Source organism: Osmerus mordax, chromosome 25 (assembly GCF_038355195.1).
Source record: "Osmerus mordax isolate fOsmMor3 chromosome 25, fOsmMor3.pri, whole genome shotgun sequence".
In the NCBI taxonomy this organism is placed as follows: Eukaryota; Metazoa; Chordata; class Actinopteri; order Osmeriformes; family Osmeridae; genus Osmerus; species Osmerus mordax.
This window is the reverse complement of record NC_090074.1, coordinates 8,758,549-8,774,799: the sequence shown is the minus strand read 5'-3', so window position 1 is coordinate 8,774,799 and position 16,251 is coordinate 8,758,549. Positions and strand designations below refer to the sequence as shown.

Here is a 16,251-nt window from a genome sequence, read left to right as displayed (position 1 = left end):
CTAAACACACACATATGCATGCTCAAATACACATATACTCATACACACATACAAACAACACACACGCCAAACAACACACGCACACACAAACTGGTCTAACAAGTACTTGTGATTAAAAAATTAAATTTGAATTATATTTAAATAGATGAGAAATGGCATCCAGTGGAAACTAGTTTTAAATCTGTTAAGTTCATAACAATAAAGATATACATTTTAAAGGGCTATTTGTTACATCAAAGTGTGACTTAATAGTAATTTATAAACAAGCTTGGAAAGATGAGTGCTTATCTCAACAACAACAAAATACCATTGTATATATGATCGGATTTGAGGGGAGAGACTGTCCGCTTTAATGTGTCCCGATTGGAGTCCCGGGTCATAGCAGTCATATCCGGAGACAGATCGTTAATCTGTGTTTACCCTGCTCATAATTGGGCGTAAATCACTCTCTCGAGGCTGCTGTTTATAAGTAATTCCCGGTGTTTGGGCTCTGAGGGAATCCGTCGCAGCTAAACGCACCATGTGAATATTTACTGCGTGTAGGTTTGACTTGTGATCTCGTGACAGCTGAATGGCACCAACCGCCCCGAAACCTTTTTGTTTTGGCAGCGCTGCGATTGGCCGAAAGTTCTGCCTGGAGCTGATTCTCATGACATCGGACTGCTCGCCGCCTTCTTTGACGGTTCCTCCCATTCTTACTTGATACCGTCGGTTGTCCCAGTCTCCGTCAGTTTAGCTGCATTACCTGCCACCGTCCGGGGCAGAGTTAGGTGGGATGTATTCCAGGGCAAGTGTGAGGGACTTCAGTTCATCTGACGAGGACAGTCAGGATCCGGAGGCGGCGGAGCGGACGACCGAAAATAGCAAAACCCCTGTGACAAGCCGTCATCCTTTCAGCGTGGAAGCATTAATGTCGGGCAGGAAAACTCACTGCGAGTTCAGACCGGATCACGTATCGGTGGTTACGTTCTCCAAGGCCCGAGAGTCGTCCAATTTGTTCAGAGATACGTACAGTCCACCAGAGAGCCTCGGAAAGCGCTTCACCCCACCGTCTCCGGTGAAGTCGGAATCCTCGGAGGCAGATGACTGCACGAGCTGGCTGGCGAACCCAACATTTCCTACACAGACTCGTAAGTGCTCATCTCGTTTGTGGATGAAAACGAACAACTTATGTTCATCTGGCTTCAATCGACTAAGCAGAAGTTTTTGTCCCTTGTTTTTTGTCAATATGCATCTATGAATAGCCTAATCAATTATCTTCATAACGCGTAATTGATTATTCATATTCATATTTAAATTAGCTACTTTTGATTTTATGTTTGAGAATATACAGTAGCCTACTGTGCAGAAGTCTTAGGCACCCAACATTTGTACATAAATGTGCTGTTGTATAAAGGTGCAATTTTGCAAACATTTTTGGTTAGTCTTTTCATTTCCTTCTTTCTTAAAGTATTTTTTGTTGTTGTTGTTAACTGTAAACAGATACAGAAATATCATACTACCTGGTTTATTCAGTTTAGGTGTATTCATTTGCTTATTCTCAAATAGCCAACAATTGTACTTATTATGAAACAATTATGTAACCACTATTTAATAAACAAAATAATTACTATAGCATGAAAATGGTTGTGTTTAGTCTGTTGCGTAGTAGGCCCATTTAGTGATAATCTGAATATTTTTATAATACGTTTTAGAATGGAAGGCCTCCAGTGACCCAATTTACTTACTGTTGCTGGCTTTAAAACTCCCTCTGACTAAAATGTATGATAGACAAAATATTACATGGTATTTTTACTCTTATGTGGAATAGCCTACTTCATAATTTATGACATATTGAGATTTTTCCCCCATCATTTTGTCTCCCTCTATCCTTCCTTCTTTTTCTCTTACTCCCTATCTTCCTTTCTCTCTTTTTCTCTGTCTTATTTCTATCTCTTTTCGTCTCCCTCTCCATCTCTCTCCATTTCTCTCTCTCCCTCCCTCCCTCTCCCCCCAGGTCAGATGAGCCCCTCTTGTTCCCTGAGGAAACACAAGACCAACCGCAAGCCTCGCACACCCTTCTCCACCTCTCAGCTCCTGGCCCTGGAGAGAAAGTTCAGGCAGAAGCAGTACCTGTCCATCGCTGAGCGGGCCGAGTTCTCTTCCTCCCTAGTGCTGACGGAGACCCAGGTGAAGATCTGGTTCCAGAACCGCCGGGCCAAGGCCAAGCGGCTGCAGGAAGCTGAGCTGGAGAAGCACAAGATGGCCGCCAAGCCTGCGTTCCACCCCGCCTTCTCCCTGGCGCACCCTCTGGGAGGGGGGCTGCAGGCCGCCATGTCGCTGTACGGACAGTCCTACCCCTTCCACCTTCATCATCACCCCCGGCCACTCCTCCCCCTCTCCCCTCTCGCCCCCCTCAGCCTCTACTCCTCACCCCTGGGGTACAGCATGTACCACCTCTCCTGACCCCCCCCACCTCCTGCACTCGCTCCCCCCGGACTGCAATCACAAAAACAACAGCAATAATGATGATAGCAAAAATCATCATCTCAATAAACAAAATAATAGTAATGGTCAACAGACTTCCTGTCTAACCAGCTGGGAACTTCCTGTCTAACCAGATAAGGACTTCCTATGTCACCATCTGAGGACTCTGCCTTAGCTGAGGACTTCCTGTCTCACCAGTTTGGAGACATCCTGTCTCACCAGCTGAGGACTTCTTGTCTAACCAGATGAGGACTTCCTCTGTCACCATCTGAGGACTTTCTGCCTTAGCTGAGAAGTTCCTGTCTCACCAGTTTGAGACATCCTGTCTCAGCTGAGGACTTCCTGTCTTAGATACACTTAACCAGGAAGCTAGAGCAATACAGTAGGAAGCAGCTGACAGTCGACACTCAGTACTCAGGTGTGTCCGATGCTGTTACAGGGTGTGTGTTTGGGAGAACTGAGACACTGAAACACCAAGACATCTAGACTGATACAAGCTCACCTCTCTCTTGGTCTCTCTTGGTCCCTCTTTGTCTCTATCTCTCTCAGTGTCTCTCTCTGTGTCTCTCTTTCAGTGTCCTTCTCCCTGTCTCTCTCAGTGTCTCTATCTCTGTCTCTCTCCCTCTCAAACATCTCACAAACACAGCTGTTTGCATCTAAAGTCTTAAATATACGATCATCAACAAAGCAGTCACTGTCAACCTGTTCAGATTTTCACAGGTTGACTGTGACGATATGGTGTTGTGAATACATATCAGCGAAGGCCTTCTCACACGCTCAACATGGAGCCATCTTCCTGTTATGTAGCAGATGAAAAGGTCTGTCTTGTAATGAGATTTAGACTCAAGGGCTCAGTTAACAAGATAGCTTCAGAGGTCTTCACGCCAAATATGTCTCCTTGTCACTTCCCTGATGTTTTGTGGTTGTTTTATATCAAATTTGATTTTCCGCACTTCCTCATTTAATCTGTATATGCTTATTTATTTTAGTCTGACTTTACACTTGTAATGCTGGAATATGCCAAGTCTGTAAGTGAATCACAAAGTGTGCTTTTGACATGTACAGTACATGATCAGTCAGGTGGCTGGTTCGAATCCCCGGCAGTGCCAAATGATGTTGTGTCCTTGGGCAAGGCACTTCACCCTACTTGCCTCGGGGGAATGACCCTGTACTTACTGTAAGTCGCTCTGGATAAGAGCGTCTGCTAAAATGACTAAATGTAAATGTAATAATCAAATAAGCATTTTATAGAAAGAAAATATGCATTGCAGATAGCTCTTTTGAAAGGAGCATTTTTCTGCATGTTTTGTAAGTGTCTTTTATAAAGGGTAATGTTCTTCACCCCAACCAAAGAATTAAATGCCTTACAAAAAAGTTTTTCTTCTTTATGAAAGTTGTGATGCATAATTGATCTGTAAAGGAGTTTCTGAGGGACCAACTGTTATTGGCATGTTCCTGGTGTGTTCCTGGCTTGTTCTTGACATGTTATTGGCGTGTTTTTTGGTATATTATCTGTAGAACAGTAGTGAATAGTTCTGGGGTCTACTTGACTGTCCTGTATACCTCCCCCAGATCACCAAGACTAACCTGTTCTCCTACGATTCCCCAGTATTACCGAATTGTTGTAACCATGGAGATGAGAAGGAGACCTGTCTCTGGCCGGGATGTAGGGCACGTCACCATAGCAACGACAATATACAGTAGATGCAATATACTGAATCTACAACATAACAACTTAATGTCAACATATCCCACTCTCCCTATTTCTGTTTGTCTCTATCTGTCTCTTTCACCCCCTCTCTGTCTCTTTCTCTCCCTCTCTCCCTCTCTCTCTCTCCGTTTCCCTTTCTCTCCTCTCCACTCGTCCTTCATACATTTTATTGCCCTCTCTCCTCTCAGAGAGATGGGGGTAGCAGTACAGCTCGTAAACCAGCCTGTGAAACAGCCAGTAAATCCTGCGGTCTTTGTGGCGAGGACCACTGCAGATTACAACTTCTGTGTGACTTTGATGTAACCAGGAAATCATTTACAGGCTGCAGTCCATTAACCAACTTCCCTCTAATCAAGGCACAGACAGACAGATAGACAGATAGATAGTTTTGTGTTCATTGCTGTCATACACTTCCTCTAGTGGTGCTTTTTAGTATAGAACCTTACTCAGTTGACACCAAGGCCTTAGCCATGGAGTCAACTTTGAGGGGGACGAAATCTGCTGGGGAGTCTGAGGGTAGCCCCCCCTGAAAACGTAATAATAAAAAAAAAAAAATCGTACAGAACACCAGTATTAATAATACTAGTAGTTATAAAATTGCAATTTTTACGTTTAGTTATGAATATGATTAGATTTGGTATGATTTTTTTTTGGACAAAGTGTGTGGTTTCCTGTCGTAGCGTAGCACATTTATATTTTATTTACATTTTTATATCAATATATTGGGGGGGAAATTTTGACCAGATTTGAATATTGGTGGGGGATGTGTCTAGCCTGGTCCTAACCAGACCCTCGTACATTTCATTTGAACAGAGGGTCTGGGATCGCTCCATTGACAAGCGTTAACTTCCTTGAAGGCGGGTACTGAAGTTTAAAACTATTGGATCTGCCCAGAGCCGCTCTGATCTGCCATAACCAATCGCTAGCGTTCGCCTTAGCCAACTCCTTCACCACAGAGCTAGCTGCCGTAGCTGGAAAATCTAACTTTCCCGAACCCCGTGGGGAGGAGGGCCACAACATCATGACCACCAACAAAACTCAGCAAGGATTGTTCTTGCTCCGGCTTCAACTGATGGATATTCGGCAGCGTTGCCACAACTGCAGAATAGCTTCGCTCGCATCTTTCTCCGCCGCCATTACTGAACTACAACTCAAACTAGTGCACGACATCAACGTCATCGTTCTCAGCCACTCCCTCTGTTCGCTGATTGGACCTACAAATTTTTTTTTCTGAAAACCGACTGATGCACTGAAATCCCAGACCTAGTACAGAAGCAAAATCCAAATTGAGTGGAAGTACGTAGGAGGGCTGAGCCAGGCTAGGATGTGTCCCCCTCAATATATATTATGATTACGGCCCTGGATGACACACTAAGGCTGGAAGAGTTTTCTGTGTGTGTGTGCATGTTTGTGTGTGTGTATGTGATCTCAACTGGGGAATGAGAACATTTAAAATTGATGAGTGATCCATACATTGTGCTGGGTTGAACAACCAGTGCCAGCTCAGCAGGATTGACATGCTGCTCAGCCAATCAGACGCAGGACCAAATTGTTCTGACTGCACACACACACAGACACACGCGCACACACAATATCAAAGTGTCTTTGTTTGTGTTGATTCTGTTTGATTGATCATAAAGAAACAGTTTCATGGGAGAGGATAGAAGAGCAGAGAAAAGAGAGGAGAGAAGAGAAGAGAAGAAAAGAGAGGAGGGAGTGAGGGTGGTACTGCTAGATTCAGAGAGACTCAGAGAGACTCAACTAATCACCAAGTCTGGCTTGCTGTGACATCCTGTCAACTCCTCAAAGCCCTTCTTAGTGCTCAATGGGACAGAAGGATACAATCATCCAATGCATTACACCCCAACCGAGAATAACGTGTGTGCTGTGCTGTGTTCAAGTGCATGTCCTATGTGTGTGATGCATGTGCTGTGGGTGTTTGTGTGTATGTGCTGTGGGTGTGTGTGTTTGTGTGTATGTGCTGTGGGTGGTGCATGTGTGTGTGTGTGTGTGTTCTTCTCTAAAGAATATCCCTCAGCTTCACTAGATTGAGTTTTTACAATTCTAACTCAATTGTTAAACAACAATAATATAATTGTAACATAATAAGAATACAGCTCTTTTCAGAGCCATCATCCTCCTATATTGATCTGTGAAGACGTACTTTTCTGTCAGCCTTCCTCTTCTGTCTGCCTAACATCATTATTATCATCCTCATCATCATGTTGGTTCTTTATCAAGCTAATGGGAGCAGAACAAACAAGATCATTCACGTGTATATTAAGTTAGGACCAGGGCCAGAATATGTATCAGTTGCGGGATTAGATTAGCCAAGCGTCATTGTACTCTAGATGGGAGAAGGGTGTTTTGTTTTGTCGCTGACCCCAAATAAAAATCTTCCCAAAATTATTATTGTAATGATAACAGTTTAACATAGCATTAGTTAAGGTCATCATCGCTATCACATAGTACGTAACGTAGTAAAAATATTATGTATATTTAATCTGATTATAAATAATGGTGATTTACTGGGTCTTTGGGAGGTCATTTTTTTTATCACTGGAGAGTGCAATGTCAAAGTCTCGCCAGCAGGAGACACTGTCACCACAGTGTTCCCAGTCCAGAGCTCTGTGTTTGAGGTTGTTTACCAAACATGAACCAAAAACTACTTTTCTCTTTTTGCTTTGACCAAAACAGAGGATGAGACAGCGATGAGTCAGCACTGGACTGGGAAATGAAGAAGAGAGGAAGGAGGGGATGGAGACCTGAATCACTGGGGTCTGTGTGTGTGAGCGTCTGTGTGTGTGTGTGTCTTGTGTGCGTGTGTGTGTGTGTTGGGAGGGGGCTTTTTGGTACTGTGTGTGTGTGTGTGTCTGCATCTGTGTGTGTGAGTGTGAATCTGCTGTGGGCAGGAGAATACACAGACTCTGGAGAAACTGATATGCAAATGAGGGTTACAGTGTCCATAAATATGCAAATTCATTTATTAAAGAGAAACAAAAAACAGAGGTTTTCTACTCCTCACACACATGCACACACGCGTGCATGTGTGTGAGAGAGAGAGGCAAAGAGAGCATAAGAGCCAGAGTGAGACAGAGAGAGAGATAGAATGAGAGGATAAAGAGAGAGGGATAGTGGAACAGAGGACATGGAGGTGTAGGATAGAGAGAGAGAAATAGGACAGAGAGGTAGAGGAGGGTACCATATGTCTACTCCCTAAACAATCCTGTCACTACAAGGTCCGGTCAGGACACACATACACATTCACACACCCCCGCAGTTACACTAACACACAAACACATACACATCCACACACACACAGGCACCCATGGGCACAAGCATGCACACACACACACACACCCGCATGCTTGTCACATGCTAGTCAGGACCGACTCTCATTCAAAATTGTGTTCCCCCTAACCGTTATTTTCCCCCTGACAATATAGTTCTCACTCTAACACTAATTCTAACCCATTAAAAAAACAAGAAATAGCACTTGAAGTTGTAGATTCCAATAAAATGTCCCCACAAGGTCAATTTTTTCTTAGTTAACTATCTTGCTATCTATTGACCAAGATCCCTACAAGGGTAGTTAAACAAAACCACACACACAGGCTATACTGACGTCAGAGTGTTGTGTCTCCAGTCGTCACCACATTGCTGTGAGTACTGCTATTTTTAGACATTGGCGTTTGATTTGACAAGGCTCTTCCCTCAATGTCTTTCTCCCATGGTGGTGGGAGGGTGGGGGTGGGGGGGAGGTGCTATAGGTCTGCAGAAGCAGTGGAATGACTGTTCAGAGGAAAGAGCAGTCAGGACCCCTCTCTGTGTCTGTCTATCTGCAACTCTCTTTCTACACAAGAGCCATTTGTATGTACATGTAGAATCACCACATATAGAAACAGGCTGGTTGATTTTGTATGCAGTGCCAGTCTGTCTCCCTGTAGTGTTGTTTTTGGCGGCCTGTTTAATTTTAGTTTTAGTCTAGTCTTTGTGTCAAGTTGTCTTTTAGTTTTTATTAGTTTTAGTCACGTTCTTTTTAGTTTTGTCAAGTTTCAGTCGACTAAAAGTCTGAGCATTTTAGTTTTATTTTAGTCAGAATTATCCATGACTATTTTCGTCTAGTTTTAATCGAAAACTGATGACATTTTATTGTAGTTTAAGTCAATCAGTCAAGCTGTAGTCTCGGGAGGCATGTTACTGTAATGCCAATACCATTTGTTTGAATGTATGTATTGGTCTAGAATAAGGTATTCAAAGTCATGTTGTTGATGCCAAATTCAGTTCAGTGTGATTGCTATGTGAATGACAAAACTAGCTAAAGTATTTGGCCAACAAGGGATGCTTAGTACACATGCAGTCACTCAGGTAGGAACTAAGAACCCCACTTTACACTCTTTCACACAAACAAATACACACACACAGTACACGTCACACGTTAACCCCATTTACACTTTCTCACAAACAAATCACACACGCTAGTCACACACGTTTGTCTCAGTCGTTTTATGCTGCAGTGGCTAACGTTTAAAGCTAACGTCTAAAGCTAACGTTAAAATGAGACACATTAACCACAACCTCATGAGTTGGCTAATAAAAATAACTTGACTAAACTAAACATTTTGTCTCGTTTTGGTCAACAAAAATGAATAGACATTTTTGCATAGTTTTTATTTTGTAAACCACATTTAGTCTCGTTTTTATTTGTCAACAATATTGCATTATACATTTAATTATAGTCATTGTCACATGACCAGCATTTACGTTGCGTCTCGTCTCATTTTCGTCACGTGATAAAGGTTCATTGAGGACAATATTTAGTCATAATACTATACATACATAACACAAGACTATCTCCCTGTTAGTCTGCCTGTCTGTCTGTCTGTCTGCCTGACTGGCTTCCTGTCTGTCTGTCTATCTGTCTGTCTGTCTGTCTGTCTGTCTGTCTCTTTCTGTATGTCTGCCTGCCTGCCTGCCTGCCTGCCTGCCTGCCTGCCTGCCTGCCTGCCTGCCTGCCTGCCTTCTTGCTTGTCCATTGGTCCATCTCATATCACAGATATGAGTCACTCGGTTAACTTGATACTCCACAGATGGAATGCAAGTTAATATGCTGCAGACGGATGCTAAGTCAATATTCACAGAACAGCTGGGGTATGACTGTTTTATCACGTCTCTTGTCCTGGTTCACCCAGACAGCTTTCCCTCTGTCCTGAGAATTGTGGTGTTCCCTGGGAACCCAAGTAACCTTAGTTTTAGTCCATGTAATCCTACCCTAGTCCATGTAACCCTGGTCCAAACATGGTCTTAGTCCATTTAACCCTAGTCTTGGTCTATATAACCCCAGCCCTAGTCTATAAAACCATAGTCCAGCCATTCCCAACATTTTCCACTTTGCGGCCCACTTGCATAGCACAAATACAAAACATTCGTTCACTTTTCACATTTTAATAATAATTTACCAATATTATGTATAAATATTCTGAGATGTATTCATTCTTCATATTTGAGTGGTTTTGCGGTTGAAGAGGTCAGTGGTCTTTAACCACTGATCAATTAACCATAACTAATGATGACTTTTTTACTTGTTTTACTTATACTGTTCGGAATGCTCTGAAAATAATAAACAGGGAGTCAGTTGGCTGAGCGGTGAGGGAGTCGGGCTAGTAATCCGAAGGTTGCCAGTTCGATTCCTGGTCATGCCAACTGACGTTGTGTCCTTGGGCAAGGCACTTCACCCTACTTGCCTTGGGGGAATGTCCCTGTACTTACTGTAAGTCGCTCTGGATAAGAGCGTCTGCTAAATGACTAAATGTAAACAATGTTTGAACTATACTCTGCTATATTAGCTCATGGAGCGCCATTTCTTGGAGCCATATCTAAAGCCTAAACAAACGTTATCTAGCACCATGAATGTCTGTGCTTGCGAAGGCTGTGTTGATGTTACCCCTTAAAATTTTTATGCTAGTAAAACCTCCCATATTGTGATACTATTTAACTGCCCTTCATTTTTGTATTCTATGTCCAGTCTTCTGAGATACTCAATTTGAGTGTATCAAACCTTACATATGTAATAAATACGTTGATTTTGTCTTAAGCTTGTCCTTAACTATTCCCTTCATTGACTTGGTACTTGCAGAGCAATTGGGTATTATCTAATGCGTCTTCACGGTCCACTTGTGGTCCACAACCAACAGGTTGAGAATCACATCATAGTCCAATAGCCCTAATCCTAGTAAAATAAGACCTGGGTCACCACAGAGGTTAAACAGTATCTCAACCCAAAAACAGTGCATTCACACAGGGAGACAAATAAAACAGGTTAATGAACTGAAATGGGAGCCATCCATCCATCCCAGCAAAAATAAAATGGAGGATAGCTTCATTGTTGGAAATGTGAGGAAGGCGTCACAGGATCCCATCATCATGATGGGCAGAGCTCAGAAACCATCCCAGATACAGTCCTCAGACCCCGCCTCCGTCACAGAGCAGCCAAACACCTTCTACGCTAGGGTTAACAGGACCAACAACATCACTTCCATCTTATGTAGATGAATGGAGAGTGCTGGGGAGCTGGGGAGCCTACCACAATGATGGGCGAGTCTGGACATGCTCCAGTTTGCTGTCAATGCGAGGCAGGGAGTTGAGAATGCCAGCCTTAGTGTTCTGGATACAGTGACCAGGCAACTCGACTCACCAAACTAAAATATCAGGATGCTAACCTTTCATTTCAATACAACCAACACAAACACACTTTGGCACCATTTCCAAGGATGACGAGACAACACAATGCTGGTTTTATGGGTGAAGGACAGATGCCAAAACGTCGGAGTGAACAGTCTTGAATCACCAAGGCAGGATCACCAGTATTTATTCTCCAAAAGGTCACAGAACACAAGAGAGAACTCATACTTTCAATGACATGATGACAAGGAACTGACAAAGACTAACCAAGGAAGAAACCACATACACACAGGTGAAACTAACTACAACAAATGAGCAAACTGAAAACCTGACACAGATACTTAACAAGACACAGGTGCTGGACACAAGAAAACACTCTAGCCTGTCCATCACATGCCGCTGGGGATTTCAAAAGGTCCAACAGCGCATGTTTCTCCTGAGAAGTCCTAAAGGTTTTGATGTCAGACAGGACAATTTAACAGCAGTACACTCGTTGATTAGGTTCCTCACATTCAACAATGCATCCTGGTACAACTTTTCCCCAGAGAAAAGAAAGAATCATCAAGAATGCAAACAAAATCCAAGTACACGTAACCCTCGCCCATATAACCATTAGTCCTAGACTATACAACCCCAGTCTATGGGGTCCACCCTAGTCTTAGTTTGTATAACCCAGTCAATATAACTTTAATCCTAGTCGAGTTAACCATAGCTCCTTGAGGGAGTTTGTGTCTGGTGTGTCTTTTAGTGTGTGTAATGTCTGTTTGTGGTGTGTATTTGTGGGTGGGTGTGGTGTGTGTGATATGATTGTGCATGTGTATGTATGAGTAAGGGAGGGAGGGAGAAGCAGACACCACAGGTCTAAAGAGGTATGGATTACAGACCAGAGATTACAGAGACAGAATTAGGAAACTGTCATTTCCTCCAGGCAGCCAAAGAATGAAACACTTCCACCCACTCACACACTAACTACCTATGTGCTGTGTGTGTTAGTCTGCCAGCTCTTTCCCCAGCCTTGCTCCACTGGAATTATGCATCTGTATGTTAGTGTGTGTTTGTTTGAGAGACGGAGAAAGAAGAGCTGGATTAGAGTGCCGCCAGGCATGTTGTGAGGTCGGGTGGGTGGCGCAGGTCAAAGTTAATCTCAGGCCTCATCAGCGTCCAATCAGATCCTGACTAATCTATGTGTCCACTGCTGGCTTTCACTGTTCTGTCACTCTGTACACCTTCCTCCCCCCCCCCCGCCCACCTCACACACCAAGTAGGACTGAACAGTAGAACAGCATTGTAGTAGTACACTGGAATAGAATGGGATGGAATGGAAAATAGAATTTTGTAAGTGGTTGTTCACCACATACATGTAATACACATAAGCGCACACACACACACACAGGGCGGATTGAGGTAATGGTGGCACCCTGTAGCGGTTGATTCAGTGTTTCATTTGACTCAGCGTTCCTGGGTCCACCACTGCTTACCCTGACTCAGCTTTCCTGCATGTGTACATGCAGGAGTTTACTCTGCTGAGAGGAGAGGAGAGAAGAGGGGATGGGAGAAGAGGAGAGGAGAAAAGAAAATAGAAGAGGGGAGATGACAGGAGAGGAGAGTAGAGGAGAGGAATGAAAAGGAGGGAAGAGGGGAGTGTTCACCTGCATCTTGCTTTGACTGCTCTCATTATGTCTGCATTATGTCTGCATTATTCACGACACCCGTGGCGACTCCCTCACGTTGCGCTCCAATGCCTCAGCCCGGAAATCCACAGCAACCTCTTAGTAAACTTTTAGAATATGTGTTACAATTTGCACAATGCATTCCTTTTAAATTACAGGGTGAATACCCATATCACGATTGAAACATAATTTCAATGCAGAAGTTTGTTTTTCTTGAGATGCAGTAACCTGTTACTTAATGCAACAAAACCCTGAATGAGCTCAAAGCTAACTCTAGCTAACTATCGATTCTTAAAAAAAAGCAAAAAACAAGCAAGCACTGGTATAACCAAGTTGTCACATAATTTGTTGTAAAATGTATTGAAATTATACATGATGATAGCCATGTAAACAAAAATGTACTTAGAAGCCAAATGTAGTTAATCTCTCCATCCACTGTAATGCATTTATTTAGCCAAAACTTGCCCAATGTTGGCCAGTCGCAACATAACACAACACCACACCACAAATCATAACAAACCATAATACACCACATCAGCATACATCACAACACAAGACAACACAGCGCATCGCATCACAACACATCGCAACACAACATATCACAAGACAACACAGCGCATCACATTGCAACACATTACAACACAACAAAACATACCACAACACAGCACAACAGAAGCAACATGATTTTTACTTTTACACAAACTTATGACTGTAGCCACCTCCTGACAGTCCATTATCGAAAATGTCATGAGTCATATCTCACTGTGGGATTATATTTCAAGACTGACTGTGTTTGGGAAGAGAGGCGGAGGAGGACGGTGGATTTGGGGGAGAGTATGGGTGACAGAGAAACGCTGTGATCAGTTTCACTGTGGGCTAGACTTATGAGGAAGACAGCGTCTTAAAAGGTTACTTTCTGTGCATACTGCTTTAAGCTTCTTAAAAGCATTGCTTCTTACAATCACACTTGGTAAACCAATCTCCCTGTGACCACTCCCAGACAGAGGGAAACAGGCAGACAGGCATGCAGCCAGGCAGAGAGACAACCAGCCAGCCAGCCTGTCAGCCAAGGAGGCAGTCAGTCAGCCAGACACAGAGAGAGAGAGAGAGAGAGAGAGAGAGAGAGAGAGAGAGAGAGAGAGAGAGAGAGAGAGAGAGAGAGAGAGAGATGGGCTGTCAGCGAGGGAGGCAGTTAGCCAGGGAGCCAATCAGCCAGTGAGAGAGTGATAGAGAAAGAGATTGAGAGATTGAGAGAGAGAGACAGAGAATGTGAGCCAGCCAGGGAGCCGGGGATGTTGTACTGCTCAACACAATGCAGTGCTGCAAACATGGCAGTTCTGACAGATACCAGCCTCCCTCCCTCCCTCCCTCTGTCTGTCTGGCTGGCTGTCTGGCTGTCTCTCTCTCTCTCTCTCTCTCTCTCTCTCTCTCTCTCTCTCTCTCTCTCTCTCTCTCTCTCTCTCTCTTCTCTCTCCCTTCCTCCAAATCTGACAGATGAGATAACGTCTCAAGATGGAAGACAGAGGCAGAGATCTCCATGGCCAGAGGAGGATGAAGAAGAGAAGGAAGAAATGGAGGATGAAGAAGAGGAGGGAGGAGGAAGAAGAAGAGAAGGAAGGAGAGGAAGAGAAAGAAGGGAGGAGGAAGAGTAGTGGTTAGTGGAAGAAGAGAAGGGATGAGGGGGTGTCCCCATCTCATCCAGCGGTCAACCTTGTGTAACCAAGTTAAATTGGTTAAACTCACTAATCAGTAGTGTAAATACCATCCACTCATGCCATCGAACACCTAGCTTTTTTGGTGACGTTGTTGGTTTACGTTGCACTTGCAGGATGATGATCCAGAGGTCTTCCTTTAGCACTTACTTCCTGTACTCTGGTTAACAGCTGAGACAAGCCATCACATCAGAACCCGTTTCTGAGAACAATACACACATGCACACACACACAGTAATGCTCACGCATGCATGCACTCACATACACACAAACTGACACAGGCACTCACAAACACATGCACACACACACATGAGCACGCACACACACACTTTCTTGAATCTTTCCATCAGTGTAGTCGTGCCTGCGGGGTTTCCTTGCAGGGGTGAGGTGAGTGCTGTAGTAATTAACTCCGTACTTTGGCCCCCCTGAGTTTATTTTTAACTGCCTTATCTTTCACAGCGCCATGTATAATTGGTGTGACTGATGGGGTGCGAGCTGGGAATTGATCCGGTCGCTCACGCTGCTAACATTATTCTGCTCCACTTCTGTCTGATTGCCTGCTTTTCTGTCTGCCTGCTTTTCTGCTATCCCCCTCCCTGCCTACCTCCATGCCTGCCTTCCTGCCGGCCTACTTCCCTCTCTCCCTTCCTGCATCCCACCCTCCCTGCCTCCTAGCCTGCCTGCCTGCCTGCCCTCCCTGCTTCCCTGTCCGTTTGTCTGCCTCCTGCCACCCTCCCTGCCTGGCTCCATGCTTGCCTGCCTACTTCCCTCTCTCCCTTCCTGCTAGCCTTCTTGTATGCCTCCTGTATGTCTGTCTGCCTTCCTCCCTGCCTTCCTGTATGTATGTATGTATGTATGTATGTATGTATGTATGTATGTATGTATGTATGTATGTATGTATGTATGTATGTATGTATGTATGTATGTATGTATGTATGTATGTATGTCTGCCTCCCTCCCTCCCTCCCTCCCTCCCTGTCTACTACCCTCTCTCCCTCACTATGTTCTGAGTCAGTGTGATATGGCGAACCTTATGGGCGAAAGGCAAAGAAAGACGTACGTAAATAATTACATTCCGCCTACATTAGTTATTTGTCAATGTATCGATGAAGTGGTTGATGATAAAACATTACTATCTTACGTCTATTTATTACTAATATAGTGTGAAATCAGTTAATTTAGGTCAATAGTGAATTATGCTTCATACATGGCCAATTTATTGAAATTTCACTCATTATTAAAGACAACCAAGGGTTTTCAGTCATCGACCTTGGGAAGCTTTTGGGTCTTTGCTCTCCAGCAGAGAGAATAGAATGAACTTGTTCAACTAAACACCTCCTGTCACTGCTGACCTTACAACAAGGTCTGAAGACGTTTGTCCGGACTAATGAGGTGAATTAAGGGCATTGTACACAACACTTACATGTACATTACTTCTCGTGGTCTCTGCGAAACGGACCCTTTTGTGTATGTTGTTTTTGAGATGATGTTGTTGCACTGTGTCTTGTAAAACAACATGTTCTTTGGCACCAAACGCTTTAATACTGTTAGAACCGTTTACTTCAAATCATTGATTTTCTAAGGTATCATCTAGATGTAGGCATGTTTACTTGCTTTCATCCAGAGCGGCTGCTGTGAATGAATATGTACTGAATGCAAATGATAAAATTGCGATAAATGTGCTGTGCAGAGGGTATGTTACTGAGGTTGGCTAGAAAGGTGACATACGTTCATTCTTCATTGGAGATTGACTGCCAGTGATCGTACTCTGGCCCCATGTGCGGCAATGTAGGCAACCTTTTTGCGTTTGCACCATTGGTTTCTTTTTTATATCATCTGCGTTGCTCACCTCAGCACTCAAAACAATTACTGCTGCTATCATTGCTCAACCTTGAAGCTGCTTGTTTGTGACCCAACTCTAACGCCACCAAACAGGTCACTCCGTTTCACATTCTGTGTCATTTGTGTCGTCTTTTGTTGCTTTTGCCAATCCTAATCACAAGAATGACTC

General features: G+C 43.8%; 1 protein-coding gene across 2 annotated transcripts in view; it reads left to right on the top strand.

The window, feature by feature from the left end:
* Positions 1 to 545: 545 nt before the first annotated feature.
* Positions 546 to 16,251, top strand: part of LOC136933706 (homeobox protein MSH-D-like) — a 300,351-nt gene continuing 284,645 nt past the window's right edge. For both annotated transcript variants that reach the window (XM_067229209.1, XM_067229210.1), the window contains exons 1-2: positions 546 to 1,130; positions 1,997 to 3,546. In XM_067229209.1, coding sequence (XP_067085310.1) covers positions 776 to 1,130; positions 1,997 to 2,445 — 804 coding nt within the window. In that variant the 5' untranslated portion in view covers positions 546 to 775 and the 3' untranslated portion in view covers positions 2,446 to 3,546. The remainder of the gene's footprint in view (positions 1,131 to 1,996; positions 3,547 to 16,251) is intronic.